The sequence below is a fragment of the Tachysurus fulvidraco genome, chromosome 20, assembly GCF_022655615.1.
Source record: "Tachysurus fulvidraco isolate hzauxx_2018 chromosome 20, HZAU_PFXX_2.0, whole genome shotgun sequence".
NCBI classification, from domain to species: domain Eukaryota; kingdom Metazoa; phylum Chordata; class Actinopteri; order Siluriformes; family Bagridae; genus Tachysurus; species Tachysurus fulvidraco.
The window spans coordinates 16,868,522-16,885,185 of record NC_062537.1 but is presented as its reverse complement, the minus strand read 5'-3'; the positions used below and the strand labels follow the sequence as shown (position 1 = coordinate 16,885,185).

Below are 16,664 nucleotides of genomic sequence, written 5' to 3'. Positions count from 1 at the left end.
ATTGCAACTTTCTTGATGCATGATAAAGCTCATGTAACAAAACCAAAATTAAATAAATGTATTAAATGCAATATCAAAAGAACAGGACTGAAAAGATTATTAAAAACCTATGTCTTTTTTATGGTTGTAAATTAAATAGAGCTGAGGAAAAGGAACATAACCAGTTCAGGTCAAATGATGCACTTTGAGCAGGGTTTAAAATAAAATAATTTTCCTATATTACATACTTCTCTGCCGTAGTCTTCGAAAGAAAGGAAACCCACTTGAGGATGATGGTCCTGCAGTCGTACTCTGTAATACATAAACATTTGTCATTAACTATAATTAGTACAGTAAAGTAAGAGGCAATTTCATTTATGTAATGTAAACTATATTTACCCTAGTCTGGCCAGAACTTAAGTTTCTCAGTGAAAACTTTCCTGCCAATGCTTCTCGGACCTGCAGCCACAAAACATTTGTTTACATTTACAGCATTTGGCAGATGCCCTAATCCAGAGTGACTTACAAATGTCCAAAAGTATGTGCAATATCAAAGAATTATTTATGTCTGTTTGTTTGTTTGAATTGAAGAGTGTGTAATGACTTTAGAGTAATCATACCTTACTATCCAGTAATGTTCCAAATACCAAAATAAAGAAACCCTTCAAAGAGACAGAAATATTTTTTAACATTTACTATAATAAATCTGACATTATATAGAATGATTCAAATTTGAGAAATAGTGAAATAGTACCTGAAGTGAATTAAAGAATGCGAACACTACATGAATCCCAAAGTTCCGTGACACCAAGGTCCCAATGCCGAATCCCCACGTTAGACCAAAGAGAGGTGTTAAAATCGCCACACATCTAGCAATAACCACTAGGGGATGTTTCTCATCTGGCTGAACAGAAGCATTACCTCCTCTCCTCAACATCTTAAACAGAACTGCAATAAGCACCAGGAGGTTTATAGCTACAATCGTCAGAGCAGGAATCACAAATGCCAGGAGAGCCTTTGTTTTATCCCAGTTCAGCCAACAATTGTAACCTTGTTGAATGTATCCTTTGCCTCCAGCTGTAGATGCCACAGTAACGACAGCTATGATTAACGGGGCTCCATAGCCGACAGTGAAGCCTATGGCCATCATTGCTCCTCTGGTCATTCTGGAAAAGACCATGAGGGTGCGGTAGAGGAGCAAAAGTGCTGACAACAACATCCAGAAGAAAAGGGCAAGATAAAAGAAGTGCATGAAGAACGTCGCTGTACTGCAGGGACCCTCTTGTTTAACAACAGCTGCTCCAATGATGAAGCAAATGTTCGCAATCAGGAGGGAGACAGCGATGTTGACTATGGCGACATGGCGCATGTAGGATGTGTCATTTCGTGTCACTGATTTCCATATGATGATTTCAATGATGAGGCACAAAACCAAGCTTCCCATTGAAATACCAACACCAATGTAGGTTATATAGTCTAAGATTATGGCTTGGACTTCATCCAGCGTAAATGGTGACATCAGGATTGAAAAAGAGGTTGTGTGATTGCACTCACATGTGTATCTTTTATTTTCATTCCCTAATAGCTTTAACTGACATCCAGTCGAGTCCCATCCACCAACACCATTCAGAAGACTAAAGTTCCAGAAGACACACTGAGGATTTCCCAATGTAGTATTTATGACATCAAAAGAGAGAGAGATGTTGTTAATTAATGAGTTTGTCTCAATCATAGCTACATCTCCATTGATCTTGGTGTCAGTCTGACTGCTGTTATAGGTCAGATTTCGAACAGGTAAGATATTGTTAAAAGCTGAAGATATTATGACTGTGAGGGAAGTATTGGCCTTAGTCATGGGAATATTTATTTGAGTAGTTGAATTTTTTCCAAATGTTCCAGAAAAGGAGGTTGTAATGGAAGAAAATGTCAGTTTATTAAAAGAAGACAAGTTTGTTGTTATCGTGGTGTCAATTGAAACTTTGCGTGCAATGCTTTCAGTGGAGTTCAGAAGTACAGAACTGGCATTCATTGTTGTATTGTTCTTGTTTAAAATCACCCATGTATTTTTTGCACCTTCTGATCCAATGACATCAGTTGTTTCTAGGAAATTCTTGCAGAAAAAAAGTTAAATATATTAAATATAGCATATCTGGTCCATATAGTATAACAGTAGAAATATCTAATCATTACAATCATACAACTAATCATACAACTACAGTTCCAACAGGAGATGTACAGTAAATGTAAAATTGCTGCATAGTATGAAACACTTTTGCAATCAAAACAAGCCAATCATAAAAATGACTTACTGTCATAACTGGTTGATTGATTGGAATTGCTTGACAGCGACTGGAAATGGTTGTCAGTGTTTCTACAAGTGTTAGTATGGTATCTGGAGAATTAACAATGTTTTTAATCTCTGATGTAGCATTACTGCTGATGGTGAACATAAACTGTGGGATGTTTTCCAAGGGTACAGTCTACAGAAAGAAAACACAACATATTATTAAGCAGGAACAGAAATCACTATCAAGATTATCTATGATGGAAGTAAGAACAAAATCAAATTGCCTTAGCGTCTTCTTTTAAAATGACAAAAATACGCGGGATGCAGTGGTCTTCTATGGTGTTCCAGAGGTTTGCATTACACTGAGCTACTTGATAGCCATCCATGTTTTCAGCACAGTCTCCGTTGTGTTTGTCTCCCTGATTTCCAGATCCAACTACAGTATCAAAGCAGTCAAATTCTAAAGAAAGAAAGGAAAAATATATAATACTACTACTACGAATCATATATATATATATATATATATATATATATATATATATATATATATATATATATATATATATATATATAATGTATTCCTCTAGATTCCTCTACATGTATATATAGTATTTTTTATTTTTTTATTTATTTATTTATTTATTTATTTATTTATTTATTTATTTATTTATTTGTGTAACCTTGTAGATCAATATTTCTCCATGGCAAGAAAATGTAATTATAATATATTTCTTGTATATATTATATTATGTTCTATTATTTTATGTTATATAATAATATTGTAAAATATATTGTAATGCATTATATTTATAATTAATATTTGATCAGAAAATGTAGTACTTAAACTTGAGGTGCTTTAATATTCCAACTTTCCAGGGAAAGAAATGCAAATAAAAAGAAATGATTACTCACGTTTGTTTGTTACTTTTAGTGTAATGCTTTTTGAGTTGTAAGATGGATTTGTACTTCCATTGATGGGAGTTTTGAGTTGGCATGAGACTTGTACGATTTGGTCATTAGTCTTACACTGCTGTTGGTTAACTGTATAGTTACAGAATATGCAGCCTGTTGTTGGGTCTGTGCATACAATTAAGAAAAAAACATTTAAAATCAGGCAATCATTCAGTTATACACCATATTTAAAATGGTCAAGTCATACTAAATACAAATCAACAATCAAGATTTTGTTTTGGATTCATGACCTTCCATAACACATATAACAAAAAGAAAAAAAAAAACAGTTGTGTGTCACCTGTTGAATTTGAGCTGCAAGCTCTGTCCCATTCCACTTGATACACCACCTGAACACAACACTTCAGTGGAATTGTATCAGTCTTACATTGTAAAGTTTTGTCAGTGCTCACTTCGATATTAGGGTACGGCTGAATTGTAATGGTTTGCCAGATAACATAGGGCATAGAGTTTACTGTTGTACTGCAGGCATATTGACCTGAGAAAGCAGAGAAATAATTAATAATAATATAATCATTATGAAGCACAGTCAGGGAATCCAGAATTATAATCTGTACAGTACATAATATGGAATACTGTGTAATAGTATTGAATGAATTACAAGAAGCTGCATAAATCATACCAGAGGCTATTGTTTGGTTTACTTATTTAAGCAGTGCTGTCACACTAAATACTGACTTGTTACAATTGCCTTGTTAATAGTCTATTGTTCAGTTTATTATTATTTGCTGCTCTATAGTATTTTTATGAATGCATTACACATGAAGCAGTACTGTATGTTCAGTGTACAGTGTATAGTGTATGTATAGTGTCTAGTACTATATGACCTGTGACACAATTGAGTGAAATTGAAAGAAAGGATTATTTATAATTACTCCAATCTCTGGAATGTTTTCCAGAGATTGAAAAGACACAAACACTAAATTATCATCATCATCATCCTCATCATCATCATTACGATGTTGTTTGATGTTTTTGGTGTTGTTGTTGTTTTGGTTCTATCATCATTGTCACTATTCATTAATGTATTTATCAGGTTTACACATTATGTGTGACCATTCTTAGATACTAATTTAGTAGATTTATTTGTAACTTACCACTGTTACTGGAAGTGACATTGTTCAGTAGAAGGATATTACTTGATCCGGTTATCGGAGCCCCATTCAGGGTCCATTGTAAATCATTAAGCACAGGTGGATTGCAGGTGAGATTGAGATTTGTCCCAGGATAGATAATGCCATTACTTTGATATAGTCCATCTTTCACTGAAATAAAGCGTCAAGTACATTTCTATTTGTTGTCCAAGAACTCTCCATACTTGTAAACATGTACAACATTAATACAGTAGAAGTTGAATATAGATAACAAACACCTACCACTTTGACTGAACGCATTATCGCTCACATTAAATCCCTGAGAACGGAGACTGCTAGCAAGGTTTTGGTTTGCTGATACCAAGTCAAGGTTAGCACTTGATGCTTGAATAGTAAAGTCCACAATCACACTGCCAGGTCTGTTAAAAACACAGGACATCATTGAAGACATTACCTCTAAAATATAACAGATCTAAATAATCACGCTAGATAACAATAAGTAGCATCACCTGAAGTTAGTCACTGTTGCCGAGTTGGCCTGATAGCCAGGTACAGTACTGTAACTTTTATTAATCTGAAAGAAAAAAATGTAAAATTAAACCAGAATGTAAAATTACTGTATCTTTACATTAAACTAGAAGAGCTGTATTTGAAACAACACTATTACTGCTTTTAAGAATAAGAATATGTATTATTATTATTATTATTATTATTATTATTATTATTATTATTATTATTATTATTTATAGTGTAATACTTACTGAATTCTTGATATTGTTTTGATATTTAATGTATTTTGTGCTGAATTTGTTAGTGAAGTCAAGGTCAAAATTTTCATTTATTGTCATTGAGAAACTTAATACTTGAATGTCTGTTAAAAAAGAACAAAAGGTAAAAGACAATTTAAAAATTCTCAACATGAAGAATGATAAAATGAAAAAATTAATAAAATGAATGTACAAATAATGACAATTATTGTATATATCTCAACATTTGCGTAAGAATTTGGGTTGATAAAGCAATAGAACAACAATCTAAATCATACTTGCTGCGACGTTGGTGGTTATAGTTGTTATAGAGGTGGGTGTGGATGCTGAGGTGGGTGTGGATAGTGAGGTGGGTGTGGATGCTGAGGTGGGTGTGGATGCTGAGGTGGGTGTGGATGGTGAGGTTGGTGTGGATGCTGAGGTGGCTGTGGATGGTGAGGTGGGTGTGGATGCTGAGGTGGGTGTGGATGGTGAGGTGGGTGCTGAACAAATCCACAAATAAAAAAATTAATAATTCATGATTTTAAAAATGTTAAATTCATGAAAAATCTTATTGTGTTACAAAGTTTAAGTTATAAATGATGCTTAAATACATTAAATACATAGTAAAATAGTAAATTTTCAAGGTCAAAATTACTACTTGTGATCAGATTTTAAATTAAAAAATGCTGCATTCATAAGTATTTAAACACCCTGACAAAGCATTGTTTGAATACAAAAGTTAAAAGGTAATTCTACGTTTCTTCTATTCTAAAAGTGAATAAAAGCAAACCAAGCTAAGCAGGCACACTGTAATTGTTTGTAGAAATCTCCAAATGTCTTCTCAGTTGATTGGCAATAACTGATATTGAAAAGATCAAGAGAGAACATAGGTGTGTTTTTACCTGTGGTTGTTATAGCTGGACATGTAGCGTTACCTATAAAGTAAAAACAGCAGAACAGTTTAAAATTACTATTAAATTCAATTTGTTAAGTTTAAATTAGACTTAACTCTCTTGCTATTGTCATGAGTAATTTAGTTTCAAACATGTTCTGTAATGACCTAAACATCCGGATCATATCTAATGTTTTTATTACTAAATATAAATATATAACTATATTTTTGGTTGTTTTTCTTCTTCTTTTGTACGGTGACCTTGAGTGTTCAGAAAGGCACCTTTAAATATGTATTATTATTATTATTATCATCTCGCCAAACTAAACATCAGAGATTGGTGCTTTTATATACAAATACATCTCAATAAATTAGAATGTCATGGAAAAGTTAATTTATTTCAGTAATTCAACTTTATAGTGAATCTCATGTATTATATAAATTCAGTACACACAGACTGAAGTAGTTTAAGTCTTTGATTCTTTTAATTGTGATGATTTTGGCTCACATTTAACAAAAAACCACCCAATCTCAAAAAATACTTCATAAGACCAATAAAAAATATTTTTAGTGAATTGTTGGCCTTCTGGAAAGTATGTTAATTTACTGTATATGTACTCGATACTTGGTAGGGGCTCCTTTTGCTTTAATAACATCCTCAATTTAGCATGGCATGGAGGCAATCAGTCTTTGGCACTGATAAGGTGTTATTGAAGACCAGGTTTCATGACAGTGGCCTTCGGCTCATTTGCATTTTTTTGGTCTCTTTTTTTGGTTTCTCATTTTTCTCTTGACAATAGCCCATAGATTCTCTATGGGGTTCAGGTCTGGTGAGTTTGGTCAGGTCTGACCAGTTAAGCACACCAACACCATGGTCATTTATCCAACTTTTGCTGCTTTTAGCAGTGTGGACAGGTGCCAAATAGGTGCTGTTATTATATATTATATTATTATATATAATATAATACTATACTATTAATTATATACTATACTATTAATAGTATACTATTAAAACTCTATACTATTAAATTAATAAAAGAGCATGTTAAATTATGTGTTACAAATTATACATACTCTTCAACTCATTGATTGGTTGGCAGAAGTGTCCATCATTTGGTAAAGCATTGATGCAGCCACATGAGGAAGTGGTGATGTTATTACAAGATCCATATAGTGTGCATTTTTCACACGGCCAGAAATACTGATCCTCACACCTGCACTGATATTCAGTACCAGTCAAATTGCACACTGTGGAACAGAATAAAACATTAAGAGGTGTGTGTGTGTGTGTGTGTGTGTGTGTGTGTGTGTGTGTGTGTGTGTGTGTGTGTGTGTGTGTGTGTGTGTGTGTGTGTGTGTATGTGTGTGTGTTAATTATGCTGTTAAAAACAAATTATATAAAAAATAATTTATTATTAAAAATTTCATGTATATAAACATATTTAGACAGATAGACGAATAGCTGGATTTTTTTTCTTTATATTGTTTTATTAAACAATGCATAAAAAGTAATTAAAAAGCACTTAACTATGTGACATGAGTGACATAATAATGACTCTTACACAAGTCTATAATGATCTCTGAAATGTTTAGTCTATGAGATTTAGCAGAAACTGTAAAATCACTTACCTGTAGTGATGTTAATATCAGTGATACTGATGTCATTGTATATTAAGGGTAAATTGCTTCTCTCCAAAATGTTCCTCAGTAGATTCTGGACAGTTACGTCTACTGCACTAATCTCAACCTCAATCAGATAATCAGCTGGGAGAACTATGAAAGAAATTCCATTAAATATAGCATTTTAAGAGAAATTAAAAATTGAAAGAACATTATTTAGACTCTCTACGTCCTGTATTAGTTATTGGGTAGTTTTACCTGGGAGAGGGCATGTTGATTTATCTATAAAGAAAAAAGAGGCAAGATTTTAAAAAATAAATGAATAAATATAAAATTTGGCATCAACAAGTTTAATGCATTTACAGTCAATTATCTAGACAATATGTGTTATTCCTCTTCCATTTCTTACTACTGTGCATTTTATCCTAACTCAGTCTGTTGTCCATTTTATATTTAGCATGCCATGTGGTGGAGGGTTACGACCAGTGTTGGGCAGTAACGCGTTACTGTAACGCAGTTACTTTTGACAGTAACTAATACTCTAACGCATTTCTCTTGAAATAAAGTAACTCCATTACCCTTACCACATGGTGCGGTTGTCCATTACTTTTTTAAATGAATTCATTTTGGCTGAAGTGTAGCCTACAGCGTAACCTGTTTACAGCAACGGCGAATTGTCCACTGTAAACACGAAGATGCCGCACTGTGTGCGCGTTTCCATTTATTCAAGTATGTGTGGGACTAATGGCGAGTCAAGGCGAGAGCAAGACGAGTTTCTCAAAGTGGAAATATGCTCATTATTTCACTTTAGTTGAGCATAATAACAAAAACCTTTTAATCAAATTAAAGCGGTCTCTTTCTGTTTCGAAGGTCCTATCCATTAAAGGGAACATTAAAGAACGTTCTTTAGAAAAGTAACCAAAATTTACTTTTAACAGTAACGCTTTACTTTTTGGTTTAAGTAATCAACAAAGTAAGTGAGTTACTTTTTGAATGAAGAAAACAGTAACTATAACTAGTTACTATTGTTTTAAACTAATCATTATGTGTTAAAGAACTATTTAAAGAGCATCAAACAGACATGTTTATTAGTAATGTTACATGTTATACATACTCTTCAACTCATTGATTGGTTGGCAGAAGTGTCCATCATTTGGTAAAGTGTTGATGCAGCTACATGAGGAAGTGGTGACGTTATTACAAGATCCATATAGTCTGCATTTTTCACACGGCCAGAAATACTGATCCTCACACCTGCACTGATATTCAGTACCAGTCAAATTGCACACTGTGGAACAGAATAAAACATTATGAGGTGTGTGTTTGTGTGTGTGTGTGTGTGTGTGTGTGTGTGTGTGTGTGTGTGTGTGTGTGTGTGTGTGTGTGTGTGTGTGTGTGTGTGTGTGTGTGTGTGTGTTAATTATGCTGTTAAAAACAAATTATATAAAAAAGAATTTATTATTCAAAAACGTCATGTATATAAACATATTTAGACAGATAGACAAATAGATGGATAATTTTTTTTCTTTATATTGTTTTATTAAACAATGCATAAAAAGTAATTAAAGAGCGCTTAACTATGTGACATGAGTGACATAATAATGACTCTTACACAAGTCTGTATTGATCTCTGAAAGGTTTAGTCTATGAGATTTAGCATAAACTATAAAATCACTTACCTGTAGTGATGTTAATATCAGTGATATTGATGTCACTGTATATTAAGGGTAAATTGCTTCTCTTCAAAATGTTCCTCAGTAAATTCTGGACAGTTACGTCTACTGCACTAATCTCAACCTCAATCAGATAATCAGCTGGGAGAACTGTGAAAGATATTCCATTTAAATATATAACTTTAAGAGAAATTAAAAATTGAAGGAACATTATTTAGACTCTGTACATCCTGTAGTAGTTATTGGGTAGTTTTACCTGGGAGAGGGCATGTTGATTTATCTATAAAGAAAAATGAGGCACAATTTAAAAAAATACATGAATAAATATAAAAATTGGCATCAGCAGGTTTAATGCATTTACAGTCAATTATCTAGAGCATATGTGTTATTTCTCGTCCATTTCTTACTACTGAGCATTTTATCCTAACTCAGTCTGTTGTCCATTTTATATTAAGCATGCCATGTGGTGGAGGGTTACGACACATTTATTGTTTCAATTAACCATTATATGTTAATAACCTACTTAAAAAGCATCAAACTGACATGTTTATTAGTAATATGTTACATGTTATACATACTCTTCAACTCATTGATTGGTTGGCAGAAGTGTCCATCATTTGGTAAAGTGTTGATGCAGCTACATGAGGAAGTGGTGACATTATTACAAGATCCATATAGTGTGCATTTTTCACACGGCCAGAAATACTGATCCTCACACCTGCACTGATATTCAGTACCAGTCAAATTGCACACTGTGGAACAGAATAAAACATTATAAGGTGCAGTTTTCTGAATATTATGGTGTTTTTATGAGCATTTAGATATATTTCTTTTTCTATGTTTCCTTTAATAATGCTTAAAGATTAATTAAGAAGAAATGAGAATTCATGAGCATACATCACTGCATAAACATTTTAAGCAAATATTTTAGGATTATGACAGAGTGGCACACATAGTGTTGACTCATATAATAACACAAGTCTATAATGATCTCTGGCAGATTTTATCTAGAAGATTTAACAAAAACTATAAAATCACTTACCTGTAGTGATGTTAATATCAGTGATATTGATGTCATTGTATATTAAGGGTAAATTGCTTCTCTCCAAAATGTTCCTCAGTAGATTCTGGACAGTTACGTCTACTGCACTAATCTCAACCTCAATCAGATAATCAGCTGGGAGAACTGTGAAAGAAATTCCATTTAAATATATAACGTTAAGAGAACTTAAAAATTAAAAGAACATTATTTAGACTCTCTACATTCTGTAGTAGTTATTGGGAAGTTTTACCTGGGAGAGGGCATGTTGATTTATCTATAAAGGAAAAAAGAGGCACGATTTTAAAAAATAAATGAATAAATATAAAATTTGGCATCAACAAGTTTAATGCATTTACAGTCAATTATTTAGAGAATATGTGTTATTTCTCTTCCATTTCTTACTACTGAGCATTTTATCCTAACTCAGTCAGTTGTCCATTTTATATTAAGCATGCCATGTGGTAGAGGGTTACGACACATTTATTGTTTTAAATTAACCATTATATGTTAATAAACTATTTAAAGAGCATCAAACAGACATGTTTATTAGTAATGTTACATGTTATACATACTCTTCAACTCATTGATTGGTTGGCAGAAGTGTCCATCATTTGGTAAAGTGTTGATGCAGCTACATGAGGAGGTGGTGACGTTATTACAAGATCCATATAGTGTGCATTTTTCACACGGCCAGAAATACTGATCCTCACACCTGCACTGATATTCAGTACCAGTCAAATTACACACTGTGGAACAGAATAAAACATTATGAGGGGTGTGTGTGTGTGTGTGTGTGTGTGTGTGTGTGTGTGTGTGTGTGTGTGTGTGTGTGTGTGTGTGTGTGTGTGTGTGTGTGTGTGTGTGTGTGTGTTAATTATGCTGTTAAAAACAAATTATATAAAAAAGAATTTATTATTCAAAAATGTCATGTATATAAACATATTTAGACAGATAGACGAATAGATGGATACATTTTTTTCTTTATATTGTTTTATTAAACAATTCATAAAAAGTAGTTAAAGAGCGCTTAACTATGTGACATGAGTGACATAATAATGACTCTTACACAAGTCTATAATGATCTCTGAAATGTTTAGTCTATGAGATTTAGCAGAAACTGTAAAATCACTTACCTGTAGTGATGTTAATATCAGTGATACTGATGTCATTGTATATTAAGGGTAAATTGCTTCTCTCCAAAATGTTCCTCAGTAGATTCTGGACAGTTACGTCTACTGCACTAATCTCAACCTCAATCAGATAATCAGCTGGGAGAACTGTGAAAGAAATTCCATTTAAATATATAACGTTAAGAGAAATTAAAAATTGAAGGAACATTATTTAGACTCTGTACATCCTGTAGTAGTTATTGGGTAGTTTTACCTGGGAGAGGGCATGTTGATTTATCTATAAAGAAAAAAGAGGCAAGATTTTAAAAAATAAATGAATAAATATAAAATTTGACATCAACAAGTTTAATGCATTTACAGTCAATTACTGTATCTAGAGAATATGTGTTATTTCTCTTCCATTTTATCCTAACTCAGTCTGTTGTCCATTTTATATTAAGCATGCCATGTGGTGGAGGGTTACGACACATTTATTGTTTTAAATTAACCATTATAAGTTAATAAACTACTTAAAGAGCATCAAAGAGACATGTTTATTAGTAATGTTACATGTTATACATACTCTTCAACTCATTGATTGGTTGGCAGAAGTGTCCATCATTTGGTAAAGTGTTGATGCAATCACATGAGGAAGTGGTGACATTATTACAAGATCCATATAGTGTGCATTTTTCACACGGCCAGAAATACTGATCCTCACACCTGCACTGATATTCAGTACCAGTCAAATTGCACACTGTGGAACAGAATAAAACATAAGGTGCAGTTTTCTGAATATTATGGTGTGTTTATGAGCATTTAGATATATTTATTTTTCTATGTTTCCTTAAATAATGCTTAAAGATTAATTAAGGAGAAATGAGAATTCATGAGCATACATCACTGCATAAACATTTTAAGCAAATATTTTAGGATTATGACAGAGTGGCACACATAATGTTGACTCATATAATAACACAAGTCTATAATGATCTCTGACAGATTTTATCTAGAAGATTTAACAAAAACCATGAAATCACTTACCTGTAGTGATGTTAATATCAGTGATATTGATGTCATTGTATATTAAGGGTAAATTGCTTCTCTCCAAAATGTTCCTCAGTAGATTCTGGACAGTTACGTCTACTGCACTAATCTCAACCTCAATCACATAATCAGCTGGGAGAACTGTGAAAGAAATTCCATTAAATATAGCATTTTAAGAGAAATTAAAAATTGAAAGAACATTATTTAGACTCTCTACGTCCTGTAGTAGTTATTGGGTAGTTTTACCTGGGAGAGGGCATGTTGATTTATCTGTAAAGAAAAAAGAGGCAAGATTTTAAAAAATAAATGAATAAATATAAAAATTGGCATCAACAAGTTTAATTCATTTACAGTCAATTATCTAGAGAATATGTGTTATTTCTCTTCCATTTGTTACTACTGTGCATTTAATCCTAACTCAGTCTGTTGTCCATTTTATATTTAGCATGCCATGTGGTGGAGGGTTACGACCAGTGTTGGGCAGTAACGCGTTACTGTAACGCAGTTACTTTTGACAGTAACTAATACTCTAACGCATTTCTTTTGAAATAAAGTAACTCCATTACCCTTACCACATGGTGCGGTTGTCCATTACTTTTTTAAATGATTTCATTTTGGCTGAAGTGTAGCCTACAGCGTAACCTGTTTACAGCAACGGCGAATTGTCCACTGTAAACACGAAGATGCCGCACTGTGTGCGCGTTTCCATTTATTCAAGTATGTGTGGGACTAATGGCGAGTCAAGGCGAGAGCAAGACGAGTTTCTCAAAGTGGAAATATGCTCATTATTTCACTTTAGTTGAGCATAATAACAAAAACCTTTTAGTCAAATTAAAGCGGTCTCTTTCTGGTTCCAAGGTCCTATCCATTAATGGGAACATTAAAGAACGTTCTTTAGAAAAGTAACTAAAAAGTTACTTTTAACAGTAACGCTTTACTTTTTGGTGTAAGTAATCAACAAAGTAATTGAGTTACTTTTTGAATGAAGTAAACAGTAACTATAATTAGTTACTATTGTTTTAAACTAATCATTATGTGTTAAAGAACTATTTAAAGAGCATCAAACAGACATGTTTATTAGTAATGTTACATGTTATACATACTCTTCAACTCATTGATTGGTTGGCAGAAGTGTCCATCATTTGGTAAAGTGTTGATGCAGCCACATGAGGAAGTGGTGACATTATTACAAGATCCATATAGTCTGCATTTTTCACATGGCCAGAAATACTGATCCTCACACCCGCACTGGTATTCAGTACCTGTCAAATTGCACACTGTGGAACAGAATAAAACATTATGAGGTGTGTGTGTGTGTGTGTGTGTGTGTGTGTGTGTGTGTGTGTGTGTGTGTGTGTGTGTGTGTGTGTGTGTGTGTGTGTGTGTGTGTGTGTGTGTTAATTATGCTGTTAAAAACAAATTATATAAAAAATAATTTACTATTCAAAAACGTCATGTATATAAACATATTTAGACAGATAGACAAATAGATGGATATTTTTTTTCTTTATATTGTTTTATTAAACAATGCATAAAAAGTAATTAAAGAGCGCTTAACTATGTGACATGAGTGACATAATAATGACTCTTACACAAGTCTATAATGATCTCTGAAAGGTTTAGTCTATGAGATTTAGCATAAACTATAAAATCACTTACCTGTAGTGATGTTAATATCAGTGATATTGATGTCATTGTATATTAAGGGTAAACTGCTACTTTCCAAAATGTTCCTCAGTAGATTCTGGACAGTTACGTCTACTGCACTAATCTCAACCTCAATCAGATAATCAGCTGGGAGAACTGTGAAAGAAATTCCATTTAAATATATAACGTTAAGAGAACTTAAAAATTAAAAGAACATTATTTAGACTCTCTACATTCTGTAGTGGTTATTGGGTACTTTTACCTGGGAGAGGGCATGTTGATTTATCTATAAAGGAAAAAAGAGGCAAGATTTTAAAAAATAAATGAATAAATATAAAATTTGGCATCAACAAGTTTAATGCATTTACAGTCAATTATTTAGAGAATATGTGTTATTCCTCTTCCTTTTCTTACTACTGTGCATTTTATCCTAACTCAGTCTGTTGTCCATTTTATATTTAGCATGCCATGTAGTGGAGGGTTACGACACATTTATTGTTTCAATTAACCATTATATGTTAATAACCTACTTAAAGAGCATCAAACTGACATGTTTATTAGTAATATGTTACATGTTATACATACTCTTCAACTCATTGATTGGTTGGCAGAAGTGTCCATCATTTGGTAAAGCATTGATGCAGCCACATGAGGAAGTGGTGACGTTATTACAAGATCCATATAGTCTGCATTTTTCACACGGCCAGAAATACTGATCCTCACACCTGCACTGATATTCAGTACCAGTCAAATTGCACACTGTGGAACAGAATAAAACATTATGAGGGGTATATGTGTGTGTGTGTGTGTGTGTGTGTGTGTGTGTGTGTGTGTGTGTGTGTGTGTGTGTGTGTGTGTGTGTGTGTGTGTGTTAATTATGCTGTTAAAAACAAATTATATAAAAAAGAATTTATTAATCAAAAATTTCATGTATATAAACATATTTAGACAGATAGACAAATAGATGGATACATTTTTTTCTTTATATTGTTTTATTAAACAATGCATAAAAAGTAATTAAAGAGCGCTTAACTATGTGACATGAGTGACATAATAATGACTCTTACACAAGTCTATAATGATCTCTGAAAGGTTTAGTCTATGAGATTTAGCATAAACTATAAAATCGCTTACCTGTAGTGATGTTAATATCAGTGATATTGATGTCATTGTATATTAAGGGTAAATTGCTTCTCTCCAAAATGTTCCTCAGTAGATTCTGGACAGTTACGTCTACTGCACTAATCTCAACCTCAATCAGATAATCAGCTGGGAGAACTGTGAAAGAAATTCCATTAAATATAGCATTTTAAGAGAAATTAAAAATTAAAAGAACATTATTTAGACTCTCTACGTCCTGTAGTAGTTATTGGGTAGTTTTACCTGGGAGAGGGCATGTTGATTTATCTATAAAGAAAAAAGAGGCAAGATATTAAAAAATAAATTAATAAATATAAAATTTGACATCAACAAGTTTAATTCATTTACAGTCAATTATCTAGAGAATATGTGTTATTTCTCTTCCATTTGTTACTACTGTGCATTTAATCCTAACTCAGTCTGTTGTCCATTTTATATTTAGCATGCCATGTGGTGGAGGGTTACAACCAGTGTTGGGCAGTAACGCGTTACTGTAACGCAGTTACTTTTACAGTAACTAATACTCTAACGCATTTCTTTTGAAATAAAGTAACTCCATTACCCTTACCATATGGTGCGGTTGTCTGTTACTTTTTAAATGAATTCATTTTGGCTGAAGTGTAGCCTACAGCGTAACCTGTTTACAGCAACGGCGAATTGTCCACTGTAAACACGAAGATGCCGCACTGTGTGCGCGTTTCCATTTATTCAAGTATGTGTGGGACTAATGGCGAGTCAAGGCGAGAGCAAGACTAGTTTCTCAAAGTGGAAATATGCTCATTATTTCACTTTAGTTGAGCATAATAACAAAAACCTTTTAGTCAAATTAAAGCGGTCTCTTTCTGGTTCGAAGGTCCTATCCATTAATGGGAACATTAAAGAACGTTCTTTAGAAAAGTAACAAAAAAGTTACTTTTAACAGTAACGCTTTACTTTTTGGTGTAAGTAATCAACAAAGTAATTGAGTTACTTTTTGAATGAAGTAAACAGTAACTATAATTAGTTACTATTGTTTTAAACTAATCATTATGTGTTAAAGAACTATTTAAAGAGCATCAAACAGACATGTTTATTAGTAATGTTACATGTTATACATACTCTTCAACTCATTGATTGGTTGGCAGAAGTGTCCATCATTTGGTAAAGCGTTGATGCAGCCACATGAGGAAGTGGTGACATTATTACAAGATCCATATAGTGTGCATTTTTCACACGGCCAGAAATACTGATCCTCACACCTGCACTGATATTCAGTACCAGTCAAATTGCACACTGTGGAACAGAATAAAACATTATGAGGTGTGTGTGTGTGTGTGTGTGTGTGTGTGTGTGTGTGTGTGTGTGTGTGTGTGTGTGTGTGTGTGTGTGTGTGTGTGTGTGTGTGTGTGTGTGTGTGTGTGTGTGTGTGTGTTA

At 33.1% G+C, this 16,664-nt stretch overlaps 1 protein-coding gene across 1 annotated transcript in view; it reads right to left on the bottom strand.

Annotated features, from left to right (window-relative positions):
* Positions 1 to 16,664, bottom strand: part of LOC125139728 — a 34,440-nt gene that overhangs the window by 521 nt on the left and 17,255 nt on the right. Inside the window, exons 29-64 of the mRNA XM_047804832.1 lie at positions 16,350 to 16,523; positions 15,495 to 15,518; positions 15,246 to 15,389; positions 14,697 to 14,870; positions 14,374 to 14,397; positions 14,124 to 14,267; positions 13,568 to 13,741; positions 12,711 to 12,734; positions 12,462 to 12,605; positions 12,001 to 12,174; positions 11,692 to 11,715; positions 11,442 to 11,585; positions 10,881 to 11,054; positions 10,559 to 10,582; positions 10,309 to 10,452; positions 9,845 to 10,018; positions 9,523 to 9,546; positions 9,273 to 9,416; positions 8,708 to 8,881; positions 7,852 to 7,875; positions 7,603 to 7,746; positions 7,048 to 7,221; positions 5,984 to 6,016; positions 5,378 to 5,581; positions 5,094 to 5,203; positions 4,842 to 4,906; positions 4,615 to 4,751; positions 4,336 to 4,503; positions 3,519 to 3,716; positions 3,179 to 3,343; positions 2,551 to 2,726; positions 2,289 to 2,459; positions 734 to 2,089; positions 600 to 641; positions 379 to 438; positions 228 to 291 (exon numbers count right to left, since the gene is read on the bottom strand). Coding sequence (XP_047660788.1) covers positions 228 to 291; positions 379 to 438; positions 600 to 641; positions 734 to 2,089; positions 2,289 to 2,459; positions 2,551 to 2,726; positions 3,179 to 3,343; positions 3,519 to 3,716; positions 4,336 to 4,503; positions 4,615 to 4,751; positions 4,842 to 4,906; positions 5,094 to 5,203; positions 5,378 to 5,581; positions 5,984 to 6,016; positions 7,048 to 7,221; positions 7,603 to 7,746; positions 7,852 to 7,875; positions 8,708 to 8,881; positions 9,273 to 9,416; positions 9,523 to 9,546; positions 9,845 to 10,018; positions 10,309 to 10,452; positions 10,559 to 10,582; positions 10,881 to 11,054; positions 11,442 to 11,585; positions 11,692 to 11,715; positions 12,001 to 12,174; positions 12,462 to 12,605; positions 12,711 to 12,734; positions 13,568 to 13,741; positions 14,124 to 14,267; positions 14,374 to 14,397; positions 14,697 to 14,870; positions 15,246 to 15,389; positions 15,495 to 15,518; positions 16,350 to 16,523 — 5,517 coding nt within the window. The remainder of the gene's footprint in view (positions 1 to 227; positions 292 to 378; positions 439 to 599; positions 642 to 733; positions 2,090 to 2,288; positions 2,460 to 2,550; positions 2,727 to 3,178; positions 3,344 to 3,518; positions 3,717 to 4,335; positions 4,504 to 4,614; positions 4,752 to 4,841; positions 4,907 to 5,093; positions 5,204 to 5,377; positions 5,582 to 5,983; positions 6,017 to 7,047; positions 7,222 to 7,602; positions 7,747 to 7,851; positions 7,876 to 8,707; positions 8,882 to 9,272; positions 9,417 to 9,522; positions 9,547 to 9,844; positions 10,019 to 10,308; positions 10,453 to 10,558; positions 10,583 to 10,880; positions 11,055 to 11,441; positions 11,586 to 11,691; positions 11,716 to 12,000; positions 12,175 to 12,461; positions 12,606 to 12,710; positions 12,735 to 13,567; positions 13,742 to 14,123; positions 14,268 to 14,373; positions 14,398 to 14,696; positions 14,871 to 15,245; positions 15,390 to 15,494; positions 15,519 to 16,349; positions 16,524 to 16,664) is intronic.